The 18,029-nt window shown below is 38.8% G+C and overlaps 1 protein-coding gene across 10 annotated transcripts in view; it reads left to right on the plus strand.

Moving 5' to 3' along the window:
* Nucleotides 1-18,029, plus strand: part of CHD8 (chromodomain helicase DNA binding protein 8) — a 62,111-nt gene that overhangs the window by 11,996 nt on the left and 32,086 nt on the right. For 2 of the 10 annotated variants that reach the window (XM_081292612.1, XM_081292618.1), the window contains exons 1-5: nt 1,970-2,044; nt 7,768-8,827; nt 9,926-10,297; nt 11,322-11,707; nt 13,495-13,609. In XM_081292612.1, the coding sequence (XP_081148738.1) occupies nt 7,985-8,827; nt 9,926-10,297; nt 11,322-11,707; nt 13,495-13,609 (1,716 nt within the window). In that variant the 5' untranslated portion in view covers nt 1,970-2,044; nt 7,768-7,984. The other 8 variants (XM_081292620.1, XM_081292615.1, XM_081292621.1 and 5 more) reach the window with 8 other exon arrangements.

The raw sequence follows: 18,029 nt of genomic DNA on the forward strand, positions 1-18,029 counted from the left end.
AAATTACTTGGTACATCAATGTTGATATACTCAGTAAATGTAGAGCTAATGAGTGAAGAGGCATTTGATGTAGATCTTAGAAAATTATAAAAATAAGATTTTGGTAAAGAAATTATTTAAGGATAGTGTATAATTTGAAGGCAGCAGTATTAGGTAGACCCAGATGAAAAAAAAATATAGCAATAATAAGTTGAGTTTTTCGACTAGCATGTAAATGTATATAAATAGTATTAGTGGAAATAAGACTGAAAGGCAAGATGTGGTTTTAAAATTTATGTCTTAAGTAACAGGGAAACCTTTGAGATTTTAGCATGAGATTGATTTGGTCATATTATGTTTTAAAAAATTAATTTGGTAGCAGAATGGATTAGTAGGGAGAGAGATCAGTACGAAACTTCTTTTTCTTACACAGCAACTGCATAAAAAAGGGAGATGGTGGTAGAAATAGGAGTTGGATATATGAATCCTGACTTTGCCACTTAAGTTCATAGTCAAATCATTAAACGCTCTGTGTGTCTCTCATTGCACCCCTTTTTTTCTTGTGGTACTAGGGATTGATCCCAGGGTTGCTCTACCACTGAACTGCACCCCCTGCCCTTTGTATTTATTTTGAGACAGGGTAAAGCTAAGTTGCTTAGGGCCTAAGTTGCTGAGACTGGTCTCAAACTTGCAGTCCTTCCTTTTGCTTCAATCTCCTGGGTTATGGGGATTACAGGTGTGTACCACTGCACCCAGCTCAGTTTTCTCATCTATACAACAAGCTGGTTAACTTGTTATGACAGCCAAAGTCTTTGCCAGTTCCAAAATCTGTGTGTTGTATTTTGTAAGAGAGTCAATGGGTCTTGGCAAATGATTGGATGGTAGGTACAGAAGGAAGTTTAAGAGATACCTTTTGAGGTTTTGAGCCAGATGAATCGGAAATAGTACTGCTACCCACAGAGTGTTAATTGGGTATTTCTAGCATACCTAGTGGTAAAACTAGAATCTTTAAAAATAAGAAATCTAAGGCCAAATTTGATCTTTCTAGTTTGCATTTGTCGTAGATTACAGAAATTAGGATTTCAATATTAAGGATAGTCACTTTTCAGAAGAACTAGTGGTCAGGAGGGAAGCAACTTTTTTTTTTTTTTTTTTTTAAGTAACAATTTCCTTTGGGGGATTTAACCTTACCATCTTTCTGGGGATTTGCGGGGAAATTATTTGTTGTATCAAATGACATTGCAAAGTGGACAGTTACCAATATGTCAGACAGACTATTTCGAGAGAAATAAGGGTGGGAGACTGGGTTTGGGGGTAGAGGATATGTGTTTTGGGGAGGTAGAGGACTGGGATGTTAGAGGGTATCCGAGTTAAGTTTCTAGAAAGCAGTGCTGCTGCTGAAGGGTTAAAGTGTCAAGAATGCAAGCCAGCTCTATGGGTTGTGGTAGAAAGAGTGTTTTATATTTTGAGAGTAAAAAGCTCCATATTCCAGCCACTGTACTAACTCCTACAGTGTAGGGAGGATTTGGCACCTTACACTGTGCAGTGGGATAAGGTATAGTCACTACAGTAAAGGTGTTGACAGGACTGCTGGAAGGCCAGGGTTCCAGAGGGAGGCGGAGCTGGCCTAGTGCGGAACCCTCCCTCCAGAGTTTTATACTCTTAGGTGTGCAGAATACGGTGTAGATACGTGGTAGGGAATTTAATCCTCAGGACCGATTTCTTGCACCGTGAGACCAAGATCGTTCTACGGACCGGTCCCCCCCCCCCGCCCACTTTTTTTTTTTTTTTTTAAGCAAGCTGCAGGCTTCGCCTGGGCCCTAGAAACCGGATAGGCCTCTCCGTGCGCTCTCAACCTAACCTGCGGAGGAGGGGGAGGGGGAGTTCTTTCTAGTCCCACCCTTTGCGCTGTTTGCGTCTCTGCGCTTGAGGTGAGTGGCAGTGGGTTTCAGCCAATGAGGACACGGGGCGGGCAGGAGCATCAAGTTAGGTTGCACAGGAGGAGGGGGAACTGGTGCTGGAGAGACAGCGAGAGGGGCGAACCGGCCCCCCACGGCCGCTGCAGGTAAACCCACCTCTCTCTCCCACTGGGTGAGGCACAGCTCATTTTCTCTCTCAGGGGTTGTTGGGCCCCTCAGCCTGTACTTTGTCCTAACGTTGCTTCTACCCAAGGCATCCACACCCCCACCCCCACCCCCCGCATCTGTTCCTCTTGGCCTCCCCACCCTGGAGGGCACCCCCCGCTAGCTCTCTCCCTCAAGTGCATGTACCTCATCTCCATTTTGGGGGCGCCAGTTGTCTGAAATCTCCCGCCTATGCTGCGGGCCTTATTGGCACGAACCCTGGCAGTATGAGCAGGTAATGTACCCGGGTCACCCCCACCCCCACCCCCAGTTGCGTTTTCCTCTCCATCAACCTCTTACTTCCTTACCTGATTCCTTCTTTTTCCCCGTATAAGTGCATAATTTCTGTAGTTTCTCCTTTACCTCCTGAAAAGACATGATTTTAGTTTTCATAGTTGCCTATTTTTTGCTTTTCCTATTTATAAGGAAGGTTTTACTTTACCAGCCATATTTGCCCCAAATGTCCATAACCCTGATTGAGGTGTTAGTGCTTTCTCCTTTAGTAATTGGAAAACAGTAGACATACATTTGGTAGTGAGGATGGTGAAGATAGAGAAAATGGCCTACAATCTTGGTCTTTTTGAGGCAGTCTGAGTGGCTTCAAGTTAATGGTTCTATTTTTTTTTTTTTTTTTTTTTTTTTTTTTGGTCTGTGTCCTTCCATCCTGATCCTTTCTTGACCCTAACTTGTGATTACATTCACTTTGGATGTTTATTTGCCATTTCTGAATGAGATTTGAGGCTTTGTGGGGTCTCACAAGTGTCTCCATGGTATAGTTTTTAAGTGCTTCCACTCTAAAATTACATTGGGTATTTTTATTTTAGCCCTTCTGATTATTTTACTTTAAAGGGATTTCTCATTTAGATTAAGCTGCTTTTGCCCATCTTGTGATTCAATAACCTGTGTTTATATCTATCTGCAGCTGATCCTCTTGAAAAGGATACAGTTTCCAACAACAAGATTTACACTTTGAAGTAAAATAGTTTATTCTTTTCTGAATGTTTGGGCAGCTAGAAATTAAGTGGGCATGAGAGGTACTTTCTAAAAGTGCATATTACAGAAAAAGGTCAGTATTGCTCAATATGGCATTTGTTTGTTATTGTTTAAGAGGATGGCCAGTACAAGGAAATCTGTAATGGAGAATGAATGTCTGTGGTTCAGTTTATATAATTTTATCTATTAGACAATGGAATAATCTCTGTTGCAGTGTTTCTCATCCATCAAACAGTGAACTATGATAAACTCCCTTTTGAGAGACCATAAAAACCTATTTCAGAGATGTTGATAACCTTTCCAAGCCAGCCATGCTGCTTTCTCTGTTTCAACCTCTCTTAACCCCCATCTTAGTTTTTACAGATTCTCACAGGTTAGCAAGATTTTGTTCAATTTTACCAAATAAAGTAACCTAAACAATGAAATGTAAAGCTACAAATATAAAACTACAGTATTGAACACATTTTAAAACTACATTTATATCTCTCCCCCCACTCCAACCTCCACTTCCTATAAGCTTTTCCAAAGGGATGTGTCCTCCATTCCATAGTTGAGAATCATTGCTATGTTGAAAGATATGGAAAAAATTAGAATAGAATTAACATAAAATCTTTTGTGATAGAACAGGCAAGTTGTTATAGAAATGGGCCAGGATGAGGCAAAATATAAACCAAGGACAAGCAGCTGGGCATGGTGGGGCACACCTATAATCCCAGAGTCACGGGCAAATTGGGATGCTGAGGCAGGAGGATCCTTGGCACCTAAGTGAGATCCTGTCTCAAAACGTAAAGATTGGAGATGTAGCTCAGTGGCAGACCACCATTAAGTTCAATCCCCAGTATTGCAAAAAGGAAAAAAAAAGCAAAAGCAGTAAAACGAGAACTGTGTTAAATATGTAACATAGCTTCAGAAGAATATCAGTTTATATTTACTTCCAGGGGAAAGAGTGGTGCCTCTTGAAGGAACTGAGATGAAGGGTATTATTGATATATATGCAGTAACTGGGTTATTTGGAGATTATAGATTTGTAGATTTAAATTTCAACCTTAACTGACCTTCCTGTTCGTTCCTTTTCTCTACTCTCGTCCCCCAGGATCTCTGTCATAAGTCTGGACATTAATTTAGAATTATGAAAAATAACCTAAGTACAACTACTAACTCCTTTTGAGCACATGCATATTTCTGTCTGTTTTGGGCAATGGTAGGACAAGACTGACTTTTTTTTTTTTTTTTTGTATTAGGGGTTGAACCCAGGGGTGCTAAGCTACATTCCCTAGCTCCTCACTTTTTTTAATGTGTTTGTGTTTGTTTTTGTTTTTCTGTTCTATTTTGAGACAGGGTCTTGCTACATTGCTTAATACCTTGTTAAATTGCTGAAGGTGGCCTTGAACTTGGGATCCTCCAGCCTCAGCCTCCCAAGTCACTGAGATTACAGGCACATACCAGTGTGCCTGGTAACTTCATTCTTAATATGATAAAAGTGCGGTATGACATCATTATCTGGGCAGTTGTTTTACCATAAAAGCCACTTAACATCTATTTATTTTTATTACCAGGATTTGAACCATGGGAAGAGGATTCATGACTAGAATTCTCTATGGTAAAATAGGCCAGACATATATACAGCCAAGATGACCCACAAGAAAAGAAAGAGGGAGTGAAGTAAAGTTTTTTGGGGTCAAAGGTTTAGTCTTGTAAAAATCAAGGACAGTTGAAAATGAGAACTAGGATAAAAAATGCCTATGAATTAATTAGGTCAGTGGAAGTGAGTTGCGACTGTGAAGTAGTGATACTTGGAATTATGACATTAAATCACTGACAATTTTTTTTTTCTTTTAAATTATTGGCCTAGACTGAACCAGTAGAAGCAGACGTTTGGCCCAAAAATTGGGCACAGAGAGGTAAATGATAATACATTGACCTTTAAAAGTTTATGCTCCTCCCTCCCATGGGGGTAAGAAAATATTTCAGAAACTGTTAACCTTGTTTCTGCGATTAAAAAGTGAGATCTCTGAGATTGAGCCATTATGTGGGAAAGGAAGAACATAGATGAATAAGTAGCAAGGACTTGTGAAAGGGACAAAATACCCTGTGGAAGAAAGGACAGGTTCTAAACTATTACAAATACAAACTTATAGTTAGTGGAAACTTGGTCAGTAGTTTTTGTATGACACTTAGCAGTAGATATTTAGTATAACTTCTGTGACTTTGAGTAGGAGATAAAAGATAAGTGGCAGAGTAAGATATAATTAGTAAAGAAAGTAAAAAAAAAAAGTCAGTGGTAGTAGTTTTAAGGAAATTTGTAAAATTGTTGAATAGATTTTCATTAAGAAACATCCATGACTTTTCTCATCACCATTTGAGTAATTTGAGGGCCAATATTAAGAGAGGCTGAAAGAGCTGCTGGAATAATTTAGCCAGTAGTGAGTAGTAATATTGATCTTGAAATGTGAAAGTATACAGTTATTGAAGCTAGGAAGATCTTGTTTAACATTAGTGGAGGGGCCGGGGTTGTGGCTCTGGGGTAGAGCGCTTGCCTAGCATGTGTGAGGCACTGGGTCCGATCCCCAGCACCACATAAAAATAAAAACAAATAAAATAAAGGTATTGTGTCTATTTACAACTAAAAAAAAAAATGTTAAAAAAGAACATTAGTGGAGACACCTTTTATGCTTTGTAATTTTGACTAATGTCCCAATAGCTGATATGCCATCTAATGATGAGTCTGTTCTCTTTATGTCAAAGCTTCTGGGCTATTGAGTCACATTATATTTCTTTGTAAGGACAACTGAGATGGGCTAGGGAAAAGAAGTAGTACAGCTTGGGGGTTACATGGAAAAGTCTTCTTCAGTGAAGTCTATGCTCTCTCTCTAACAAATTTCTTATTTATCTTCCAAAAGTTAGGAGAAATAGTCTTGTCAAGTAAGGCTTTCCTGAATTGTCACATTGATATCATAGACAAAGAACAGATACTCCTTTTTCATGTATTTTGATTACATAGTGATATAATTCCTTATCTTTTGCCAGATGTGGTGGCTCACACCTGTAATCCCAGCAACTCTGGAGACTGAGACAGGAGGATCCGAGTTCAAGACCAGCCAGGGCAACTTAGCAAGACCCTGTCTTAAAATAAAAGGGCTGGGGATGTAGTTCAGTGATAGAGTGCTCCTGGATTCACTTCCTAATACTATCCTCTGTCTCCCACCCCACCCCCCCAAAAAAAAGAAAGAAAAGGAAAAACTCCTTGTCTTTAGTAGTTTTCTTTTTTCCATTATTTTTTCATGAATTTAAAACCCTAGATATAGATTTTATAAACATAATTTCAGCCATTTGTAGGACAGTTTGAAGATGAGCTTTACTGTCGCTTATCAGAACTAAGAAGTGCCATTTAGTTTTTGCGAGGACTGAATGATTTATTTCAAATAACATTTACCTCGTCCCATTATTAATATTTCAGCTTCTCATAAGCTAAGCTATGGTGGAGGGTTATACAGGGAATACATTGCACACATTCCTAATCATCGTTAGTTTTTAATGTAATTATGGCAGTGCTCCAGCATATGACAGACAAGCACCTTGAGAAGCAGACAGGTTTTTATAATTTGCATGAAGAGATTATTTGGGCTTTCAGAGGATATAGATAAGAAACTCAAATCATTTTAGTAAAATGTTAATATAAATGCTTTTAATAGGGTATAAACCCAGAAAAACAAAATAAAACTTTTTTTTTTAATGTGTAAATAATGGTATGGATGTTTAAAGGAAGTGAAAGGATCAAATCATTACATATTGTTCAGTTATTAAAGGGACAGAGTTTCAGGGCTCACTTTATGGAGTAGAAGAGCTTTGAGGGTAGATAATGTTTCAGCTATGAGAGATGTTTGAGGTAAGGATGAAGGGTTGAAGAACGATGTGTACCACACAAATGCTATAGCATACTGGGCAAAGTCATGCAGGTCCGAATCACATTAAGGGAACTACAATGATTGGAATGTAGAATGTGTGCAAGAAATGGCAAGAGAAAAATGGAAATATAAACTGGAATTAAAATGTTGAATTCCTTGCAAAGGAAGTTTTTGGTCTTTTATGAGAACGGTTTCTTAAGGAGACATTAAAACAAAATGCTATGTATATGTTAATTGATGTGTTAACTAGGACAAAATTTGAAAAACTTCCTGGGTAAAATTGTACTACAAGCTTGGTAAAAGGTCTCTATTTTGGCCAGTAAATTCAAGGAAATTTTATAAAATAAACTATATCAGAATTCTTTATCTACCTTCATGGAAATGCTAATGGTATATTTTTGAGTTCTGCCAGTTTAAGAGCTGAAAATAAAAGGTGAATGATTACTGAATTTCCTAATCTCTACGTAAGAAAAGTAATTGTAAAAGGAAGTAGACAGAGACAACTGAATACTCTTGACAGATAGCAGCTTTAAAGTGTATAGGTATAAAAGCCCCAAAAGGGGATGGTTTATTTCTTTTCTAGTTTTCATTTTGAAGCAGAAATGTGGGTATTCTTTCTGCTATATATCTATCCTCATATTTCCTCATGTTTACCTCTTCTCATTATTTAATGCTATTTAATAGTAGGGATGGTACCTAAGGAGACATTTTCTCTTGAGGTCACCAACTTTGCTTATTTTTCATTTGTATTTGTATTCCCACAACAGGAGTTCCATCATCTTCCTCAGAAGACCTAGCCATCTTACTCCATGAAGGTCAGGACAATCTGACGTGCACTTGTTTCTTGCCTCTTTACTTGAAGAGTAGTAGTCTCTTCCATTGTGTACATTTTTTTCTTAATAGGGGAGGGGAGGGGAGAACCAATACCCCCCCTCCCCTTCCCTCCTTAGTCTGTGAGGAAATACCCTCCATTACTTTCCTAAGATGGCAGACCCCATCATGGATCTGTTTGATGACCCAAATTTATTTGGCCTGGACTCTCTGACTGATGACAGCTTTAACCAGGTCACCCAAGACCCCATTGAAGAAGCCCTTGGACTGCCAAGCTCTTTGGACTCCTTGGATCAAATGAACCAGGATGGTGGAGGTGGTGATGTGGGGAGTTCATCAGCAAGTGACCTGGTCTCCGCACCAGAGGAAACAGCTCCCACAGAACTTCCCAAAGAATCCACAGCTCCAGCTCCAGAATCCTTAACCTTGCATGATTATACCACTCAGCCCGCCAGCCAGGAGCAGCCAGCCCAGCCTGTCTTACAGACATCAACGTCAACATCTGGACTTTTGCAGGTCTCCAAGAACCAGGAGATCCTGAGCCAAGGGAATCCTTTCATGGGTGTCTCTGCCACAGCTGTCTCCTCCAGTAGTGCTGGAGGACAACCACCTCAGTCAGCCCCTAAGATTGTTATCCTTAAGGCCCCACCAAGTTCCTCAGTCACTGGTGCCCATGTGGCACAAATTCAGGCTCAAGGTATCACCAGCACAGCTCAGCCACTCGTGGCTGGCACAGCCAATGGTGGAAAAGTCACTTTTACCAAAGTGCTAACCGGCACGCCCCTTCGACCAGGTGTTTCCATTGTCTCTGGTAATACAGTGTTGGCCGCCAAGGTCCCTGGGAACCAGGCTGCTGTTCAGCGCATTGTCCAGCCCAGCCGACCAGTAAAACAGCTGGTCCTCCAGCCAGTTAAGGGTTCAGCTCCTGCTGGAAACCCTGGGGCCACAGGGCCCCCACTGAAGCCTGCAGTTACACTGACCTCTACACCTACCCAGGTGACTTGAGTGAAAGGGGGAGGTGAATTTTGGTTTCATAGAGGGCCCGGCAACTCAGAGAACACACATCAAAGCTATCTCTGGGAAAGTCTGTTTAAATTCCATCTTTGCTTTTTATCATGCTGACAGGGACATACATACTTATTATTTTGTAGGCAGAAGTGGTTAATGTTATCATACATTTTAACATTATGTGTTTATAGTGTGCCTAGCTGGTGCCAATGAGACAGACAGTCCCTGTCTTTAAAGAGCTTGCAGTCTCTTTAAGGGTTACAGTTAGCTTGCAGTCTCATTAAGGACAGCAGGCCCTTTCTACTGGGAAAGACATTAAGCAAGAATTCACAATCATTTATGATATGTTTTATGAAAAATATAGAATGCTGTGGGAACACAGAAACATCTTTGAAAAATCATTTATTTGCAAAACTTGTAAAAACTATATATATATATATATATATCTTTCTTCTATTTTTATTACTAAGATTTTCCCCCTCCTACTTTATCCAATTACTTTCCACTATAAGAAAGCAGATACTATAGCCAGGCATGGTGGTGCCCGCCTGCAATCCCAGTGGCTCAGGAGGCTGAAGCAGGAGGATCATGAGTTCAAAGCCAGCCTCAGCTGCTATTTAGCGAGATCCTGTCTAAAATATAAAAAGGGCTGGGAATGTGACTCAGTGGTTTGTGGGCTCAATTCCTGGTACCAAAAAAAAAAAAGAGAGAGAAAAGAAAAGCAAGCAGATGCTCTGTAACCTCTGAATAAAAAGCCAAAAGAATTATGGGGTGGACAATATTAAGATAAGTAGAACTTAAAGGGGCAGATTTCAGTTCAATATAAGGACTTTTATTTTAACAGATTCCTAAAATGAAGTGACTGCCTTAGAAGATAGCTTCCCATCAGAAGTTTTTTAAAAATGGCTTGATACCCATTGAGCAGAAATGTTATAGAAAAGATTCTATCAGGACAGATAGGAGGATAAACAAATGTCTTCTGATCCTCAGTTATGAATCTAGGATGAAGAAAACTGGTGAAAACATTTCAGGTTTTACCATTCTTTAATTTTGTACCTCTCTTGCAATTTCTTTCCTTCACTGTAGGGTGAATCGAAACGCATCACCCTGGTCCTCCAGCAGCCACAATCTGGAGGTCCCCAAGGACATCGGCATGTTGTGCTAGGGAGTCTACCAGGCAAGATAGTGTTACAGGGCAATCAGCTGGCAGCCCTGACTCAAGCCAAGAATGCCCAGGGGCAACCTGCCAAAGTAGTCACTATCCAGCTGCAGGTGCAGCAGCCACAGCAGAAAATCCAGATTGTACCACAGCCTCCATCATCCCAGCCCCAGCCCCAGCAGCCACCCTCAGCCCAGCCATTGACTCTCTCCTCTGTGCAGCAGGCTCAGATAATGGGACCAGGACAAAGCCCAGGACAAAGACTTTCAGTACCACTCAAAATGGTGCTGCAGCCACAGGTGAGAAAGTTACATAGCAAGAAAAAGAAAGAACAATTCTTTTAGTCTTTTGCCAGTGCCCTCAGCAATTGTTGATCAAAGATATTCTAGGTTTATGGTTCTGACCTGAAATATAGACTTTTATTTCTTTCACCCCAGGGAAAACATTTTATTTGTATTGTGTAAAGATTGGAGAGTTGAGTGCAAACTGTAATCCCAGCAACTTAGGAGGTTGAAGCAGGAGGACTCCAACCTTAAACTTAGTGAGGCCTTATCAATATAGCTAGACCCTGTCTCAAAATAAAAATGATTGGGAATATGTCTCAGTGGTTAAGTACCCCTGAGTTAAATCCCAATACTAACAAACAAACAAATAAATAAATAGTTGTGGGTTTGAGATAAAAGATGATTTATATAGAGTATTTATCTTTGAACTATTTAATTTGCAATCTTCTAATATTGTAAAATAAACTGTCATGGTAGCATACATCTGTAATCCCAGCACTTGGAAGACTTAGAATTGTAGCTTCATGGTCAGCCTTGGCAACTTAGTGAGACCTGTCTCAAAAACGTGTTGGGGATATAGCTCCCCTAGGCTCTGTCCCCATTATATGCCCAGATACACACACACAAGATGGAGTAAAAAATACTTTGAAATTGCTTTTTCCTTGAAAGATACAGAAGTAGTCAAATGATTATCACTTCTCTCACACTCAAGGGTGATAAAGGTGGACCAAGAGTACAATTTGAACTTATTTTTACATTTAGGCCAAAGACCAATATTGTTTATGTTGGTTGAAGTTTTCTAAAATAATGAATATGAGAGTACGGCAAAAGGATATTAAAGTTTAATTTGGTAGAATTATTGCCTTTTCTCACCTCTTCACCATCAAAAAACACATTTTTTTAGATGTGTCTAGGTTCATTAAAAGATAGTCTATGCTTCATTCTTATGGAAATAGAGGACTAGTTTCTAGCCTGCCTGCTTTTGTTTGAACCATTCAACTACAAACATGTTGAAATTTTAGTGTCTTTATTCCTACAGGCTGGCTCTTCCCAAGGGGCCTCCTCTGGGCTCTCTGTAGTTAAAGTTCTAAGTGCCAGTGAAGTGGCAGCTCTATCATCACCAGCAAGCTCTGCTCCTCATGCTGGGGGAAAGACAGGAATGGAGGAAAACCGCAGACTGGAACACCAGAAGAAGCAAGAGAAAGCTAATCGGATTGTAGCAGAGGCCATTGCTAGGGCCCGTGCCCGAGGTGAACAGAACATACCTAGAGTCCTGAATGAGGATGAGTTGCCCAGTGTTCGGCCAGAAGAGGAAGGTGAGAAGAAACGCAGAAAGAAGAGCAGTGGAGAGAGATTGAAGGAAGAAAAGCCAAAGAAGAGCAAAGCATCTGGTACCTCCAAAACTAAGGGCAAGAGTAAGCTAAAGTGAGTAACCTTGCTGTTTTGATGGCACTTTTTAGGCAGCATACTCAGTTTTAAATAGTATTAAGAGGAACTTATATTTAGCTGCTGCCTAGTTCAGAGTGATCAGAATATAATAAGGCCTTTCTCATCTGTGTCTTAATGCTTATATTAAGCATTATATATAAAATAGAATTTGCAAATTAGCATCTTTTAAAAGGAAACACAAAGGCACAGGAAAAATAGATGGTCATTTTGTTGTGAGTTATCTTTAAAAGCTATGATAATATGCATTTACATATTTTTTATTTTTTGTCATTGTAGTTGAAAGATGTTTCTCACTACCCCTTACCATCTACCCCACTAAAAAAATAACTACTGGAGACATAGCTTCCCTGTTCTTGCATTTCATCTGTGAATTAGAGAAGATTTCGACAAATACTGTCAGTCTTGAGTAGTGTTGACAAAGCCACAGCTTACAATAATTCTTTTTTTTTTTTTAATACCTTTATTTATTTTTATGTGGTGCTGAGAATCGAACCCAGTGCCTCGCACATGCTAGGCAAGCACTCTACCTCTGAGCCACGACCCCAGCCCCTACAATAATTCTTATCACAATTGAATGTTCTGCTTCTCTTCTACATGTCTTATAGACTCTCCTTTCTCACTAATTTCTGCTCCCTGGAATTCTTCAGGCTTTATGTAGGATTTTTCAGCTTTTGGGGGGGGAGGTTTTTGGTACTGGGATTTGAACCAATAGCCTTATGTGTGCTAGGCAAGCTCTCTATTACTGAGCTGATTTTACAGCTTTTGTGTACTTTTTATTATTTTATATTTATTTTTAGAAACGTTTTAGTTGTTGAATCAAACCCAGTGCCATACACATGCTAGGCAAGTGCTCTACACTGAGATACAACCCCAGCCCTATTATTATTTTTTAATTAATTTATTTTTTGGTGCTGGGGATTGAACTCAGGAGCACTTAACCACTGAGACAGATCCCCAGCCCTTTTTATTTTTCATTTTGAGACAAAGTCTCACTAAGTTGCTTAGGGTCTCACTGAGTTGCAGAGACCTCGAGCTTGCATTCTTCCTACTTCAGCCTTCAGGTTCTCTGGGATTACAGGTGTGCACCACTGTGCTGACTGAACTTTTCAGCTTTTTGAAAGCAAGTTTCATACCTAATTTGATCCCTAACAGTTGTCAGAACAGGTATTGTGCCCAGTATTTATTAAAAATAAGGAAAACTAATGTTCAGCTAATGACATAACTAAAACAAAGCCTTCTTTTTTGTTGTTGCTGTTGCTGCTGTTGGCGGGGTGGGGAGTATCAGGGATTTGACCCCATGGGCACTGAACCACTTCCTTAGTCCCTTTTTAATTTTTCTGTTTTGAGACAGGTTCTCACTAAGTTGCTTAGGGCCTGGCTCAGTTGCTGGGCTAACTTTGAACTTGGCATAATCCTGCCTTAGACTCCCGAGTCACTGGGAATACAGGCATGCGTCACCACACCCAGCAAGACCTTCTAATTCTTAATCTAGTATTCACTCTGTTGTCTTATGCTACCTTGTATTATATATTTGTGAACAAACTGGTAGCAAGAATTTGTCAAATCTAGTATAAAGGTCAGTCAGTTTACAAATTGCAGTATTTTTTCAAACACCATACCCAATAGCTGTATGTTCCATGGATTGATGATCCAAACACTTATTCTGTCTGGAACTTAGTATGTAATGCTTTGGATTGATTTTGTCTTCTTACCCTAAATTTTTCTTGCCCACACTGAAAATGAGATTGTTTTTTCCTTTTTAGCACCATCACTCCTGTAGTGGGTAAGAAGAGAAAACGTAATACCTCATCTGATAATTCAGATGTGGAAGTCATGCCTGCACAGTCACCCCGGGAAGATGAAGAAAGCAGCATTCAGGTAAAAAGATCCCTAAAGAACTTAGTACAGGTTAAGCATCCCTGATTCAAAAGTCTGAAATGCAGAATACCCCAAGTTCAAAACTTTTTGATTGCCAACATGATGCCACGAGTAAAAAACAAACAAAACAAAACAAAAACCCAGACTTACCTCATAAAAATATATTGTATAAAATTACTTCCAGGCTAAGTGTATGAGGTAGATATAAATGTAAATGAATTTCATGTTAAATCTTGGGTTCTATCCCCTATATATATATCATTTTTATATGTAAGTATTCTAACACCAAAAAACTGTTTGAAACTATTTGCAAAACTATTTGAAACACTTCTTCTGGTCCTAAGCATTTTGGATAAGGAATATTCAGCCTTAGAAAAATCATGTTTAATTTTGGCTAACAAACTAGGGCCTGAGAAGTAGACCTAATAGGTGAAGGGATCTGGTCATTATCTTCTAAAGCTTTGAGGTTTTAGGCAAAAAGCATATTACTGTAAGAGCAATACTCATTTTTCCAAATTGCAGTGTTTTTTTGTTTTTGTTTCTGTTTTCCAAATTGCAGTGTTTTAAAAACTGAGCAAATCCTAGGAAATTTTGCTGCATGAATGTGGTGATGGCTATGTCAGTACTTGCTTTTTCTTAGAACTGTCCAGCTATCCCTTTTGTCTTACCTTTTCTATACTTCTGGGTTCTGACTGAACTTTGGTGTGCTGAGGCCCAAAGGTTTTTTCCTGCCTTTTGAATATGAGAGACATTGGAAGAAGCCAGACCAGAAAAACTTTAGTCCTGTAGTTCTTCATCTGATTTGTTGCCTATGGTACCATCTTGTCTCCAGTTTCAGACTGTAGAAAGTACCTGATATTAAGATTTAGGGGACTATCCGGGTGCAGTGGCACAAGCCTGTTTTCCTAGCAACTCAGGAGGCTGAGGAAGAGGATTAAAAGTTTTTTTGAGACCAGCCTCAGCAACTTAGTGAGACCCTGTGTCAAAATTAAAAATAAAAAGGGCTGGGGATGTGACTCAGTGGTAAAGTACCCCTGGGTTAATTCCCAGTACCCACCACCCCCTCTAAAAAAAAAAAAAAAAAAAAGATTCAGGGAACCCCATGGTATTTCAGAGTAGTTTTGTGAGCCTTGCCAGTTTACTTAACCTAAGTTGTTTGAATTCATCAGTAAATGAAGGTTTGGACTAAATGAGCCTTAAATGTCTCTCGTACTATTAATGTTTATAAATGCCTCCCTTGCTTATGTTTTGGCAATGCTAGGGATTAAACCCTGGGTTTCACACATGCAAGGTAGGCCTCTGCTATTGATTTCTATTCCCAGCCTTCATTTCTTTAGACATTCAACACAGTGACAAACTGATAATTGGATTTTTCTGGGCGAAATAAATATAAGAGAATAGCCAAGACATTTTTAAAAAGGAAATAAGGCACAAAACCCTAGACATCATAATATACTATGAAAGAGTGATTACTAAGACTTTGAAATTGGAAAACAAATAATGGATTAAAAAAAAATACAATAAATTCTAGATAGAGACCCAGCTAGCAATGGGAGTTTTTAGTATAGATGACTAAAATGCCATTTTCATTCAGTGTAAAAAAAGATTATACAATAAATTATGTTAGGACAGCTGACTACCCAGTTGGGATGGGGACTGGATTTTTTTTTCCTCTGCTTATTAGACAAAACGAAATTCTGGTTTAATTAAAGGTCTAAGTTGAAAAACTGAAGTCAAACTTTCTATAAAATATGGATAAATTTTTTTATAATGACCAAGTGGAGTAGAACATTGTAAGAAAGATATTAAAATTTAGAAGTCACAGCCAGATACAATGGTACATACTGTAATCCCAGTTACTTAAGAGGCTGAGGAAGGATGAACTCAAGTTGGAACTATCCTGAGCAATTTAGCAAGACCTTCTCTCAAATAAAAAGGATCAGCAGTATAGCTCAGTGTAAAGTATCCCTGGAATCAATCCCTAGTATCAAAAAGTAAGTAAATAAATAAAATAGAAGATTAGTACACTTTTTTTTTTTTTTTTTAAAGAACAGTTTTGTTTTGTTTTTTTTTTAAGAGAGAGGGAGAGAGGGAGAGAGAGAGAGAATTTTTAATATTTATTTTTTAGTTCTCGGCGGACACAACATCTTTGTTGGTATGTGGTGCTGAGGATCGAACCCGGGCCGCACGCACGCCAGGCGAGCGCGCTACCGCTTGAGCCACATCCCCAGCCCAAGATTAGTACACTTGATGTATAAAAATTATGTATGATACAACAAAAAAATTCTATGAACAGTATAATGGTTAAAAGAATACACTTTGGAGCCAGAATTCTTGGTACTCATCCTGCGCTAGTAAATAACTAGCATTGACATTTTCAGCAAGTTAACCTCTTGGTGCCTTGGTTTCCTTACTAGTAAAACACATTATTACTCTACTGTGTAGGTGATGATGACAGTTAAATGTAAAAAGTACATAGAACAGTGCTAAACTAAAGGCAAATTTTTATACCACAAAGAGTAAAAAGATTTGTTAAATTTAAAAAGTGGTTTATTAGTTTGCTGAAGGCCACCATAGCAAAATACCATAGACTAGGTTGTTTAAACTACAGATGTTTATATTCTCAAAAATTTGAAGATTAGCAAGGGTCATCCTCAGGCTTGGTTTCTCCTCAAGACCTCTTTGAATTGCAGATGGCCACCTTCTTGCTGTGTCTTTGCATGGTCTTTCCTCAGTTGGCACACAGCTCTGGTGTCTGTTTCCCTTACTTCTTTCTTTCTTTTTTTGGTACTAGAAATTGAACCCAGGGGCACTTAACCACTGAGCCACATCCCTAACCCTTCTTAATTTTTATTTTGAAACACATCTCATTAAGCTGCTTTGGGCCTTACTAAATTGCTGAGGCTGGCTTTGAACTTGTGACCACCTGCCTCAGACTGTAAAGCCACTGGAACTACAGGTATGTGCCACTGCCCCTGGCCCCTGTTTCCAGGAATAATAAGCCAGGTATGATGGCACATGACTTTAGTCCCATTTACTTGAGAGGCTGAGGCAGGAGAACACTTGAACCCAGGAGATTGGAGCCAGCCTGGGCAACATAGCAAGACCCCATATTCTAAACAAAAAGAACACCAGTTACATTGAGTTAGAGGCCCCCTCAGTGGCCTCATTTTAACTTACTTTAAAGGCTTTATCTTCAGATACATCCCATTCTGAGATACTGGGCTTAGGGTTTCTGCATATAAATTTGGGAAGCAAGAAGAGAACAATTCAGCTTGTGACCAGCGATAATGCCAGTGTCGACAACCAAGTTAAGAAAAAGACACTTTACACACAATCAATGGAAGTGTTAATTGAGTCTTTATTTTTAGCAAGTCTGTTTTTCAATACATAGCAGAATTTAAAATGTTAATACACTTTGACTCAGTGCTTCTGACTTAGGAAATTACCTTCTGGAGATATTCTCAATAGCATGCAGTGATATATATAGAGAGAGTAGCAATATTTGCAAAAGCAAAAATGTCCAAAAAAATTAAATATCCATTTGTGCAGAAATATAAAAAAATAAAAATCCATGCTATGCTCTTTTAAAAAAAAAAGTGAAGTAGTTGGGTATACTAATGTGGAATATTAAATGAAAAAAGCAAGGTATATAATATTTATAGCTTTTAAAGTATGTGTGTGTACATATATGTACATGCACCAATTTTTTCCTGGAAGCATATACAAGAATTTGATAAGAATCTTTATCTTTGACAAGTTTAAGGTTAAGTGGATCATAATTATTATAATTTGATTTTTTTATCCTTTAGGACTCTGAAAAAATTCTCAACTCTGAACATTCGCCATTTATTTATTTATTTATCTATCTATTTATTTATTTATAAATGTTTGTTTTTTAGTTGGACACAATATCTTTATTTATTTATATGTGGTGCTGAGGATCGAACCCAGGTCCTTACACGTGCTAGGTGAGTACTCTACCACTGAGCCACAACCCAGCCCCGTCATTTATTTTTTAGTTTAAAAAATAATGTATATTGGGCTGGGACTGTGGCTCAGCGGTAAAGCACTCACCTAGCACATGTGAGGCTCTGGGTTCCATCCTCAGCACCACATAAAAATAACATAAAGGTCATTGTGTACACCTACAACTAAAATAAATATTTTTAAAAAATGTATATTAAAAAAGTCTACAACAGTACAAAAATGGAGATATCACAAAAGTCTTCTCTTCTAAACATCAGCTTGCAGTTTCCCAGTTTCTCCCCAGAGAGAGGTAGCCCCTGTTACCATTTTTTTGTGTTTGTATCCTTTCGGAAATATTTACTTCATGAGCACTCTGCTTCCACTAAATACTAGTATTTTGTACTCTTCTGTACTGCTTTTTTTTTTAACCCAAGGATACATTTGGAAGTTG

This window comes from Spermophilus citellus (genome assembly GCF_964194105.1).
Source record: "Spermophilus citellus genome assembly, chromosome: 4".
In the NCBI taxonomy this organism is placed as follows: Eukaryota; Metazoa; Chordata; class Mammalia; order Rodentia; family Sciuridae; genus Spermophilus; species Spermophilus citellus.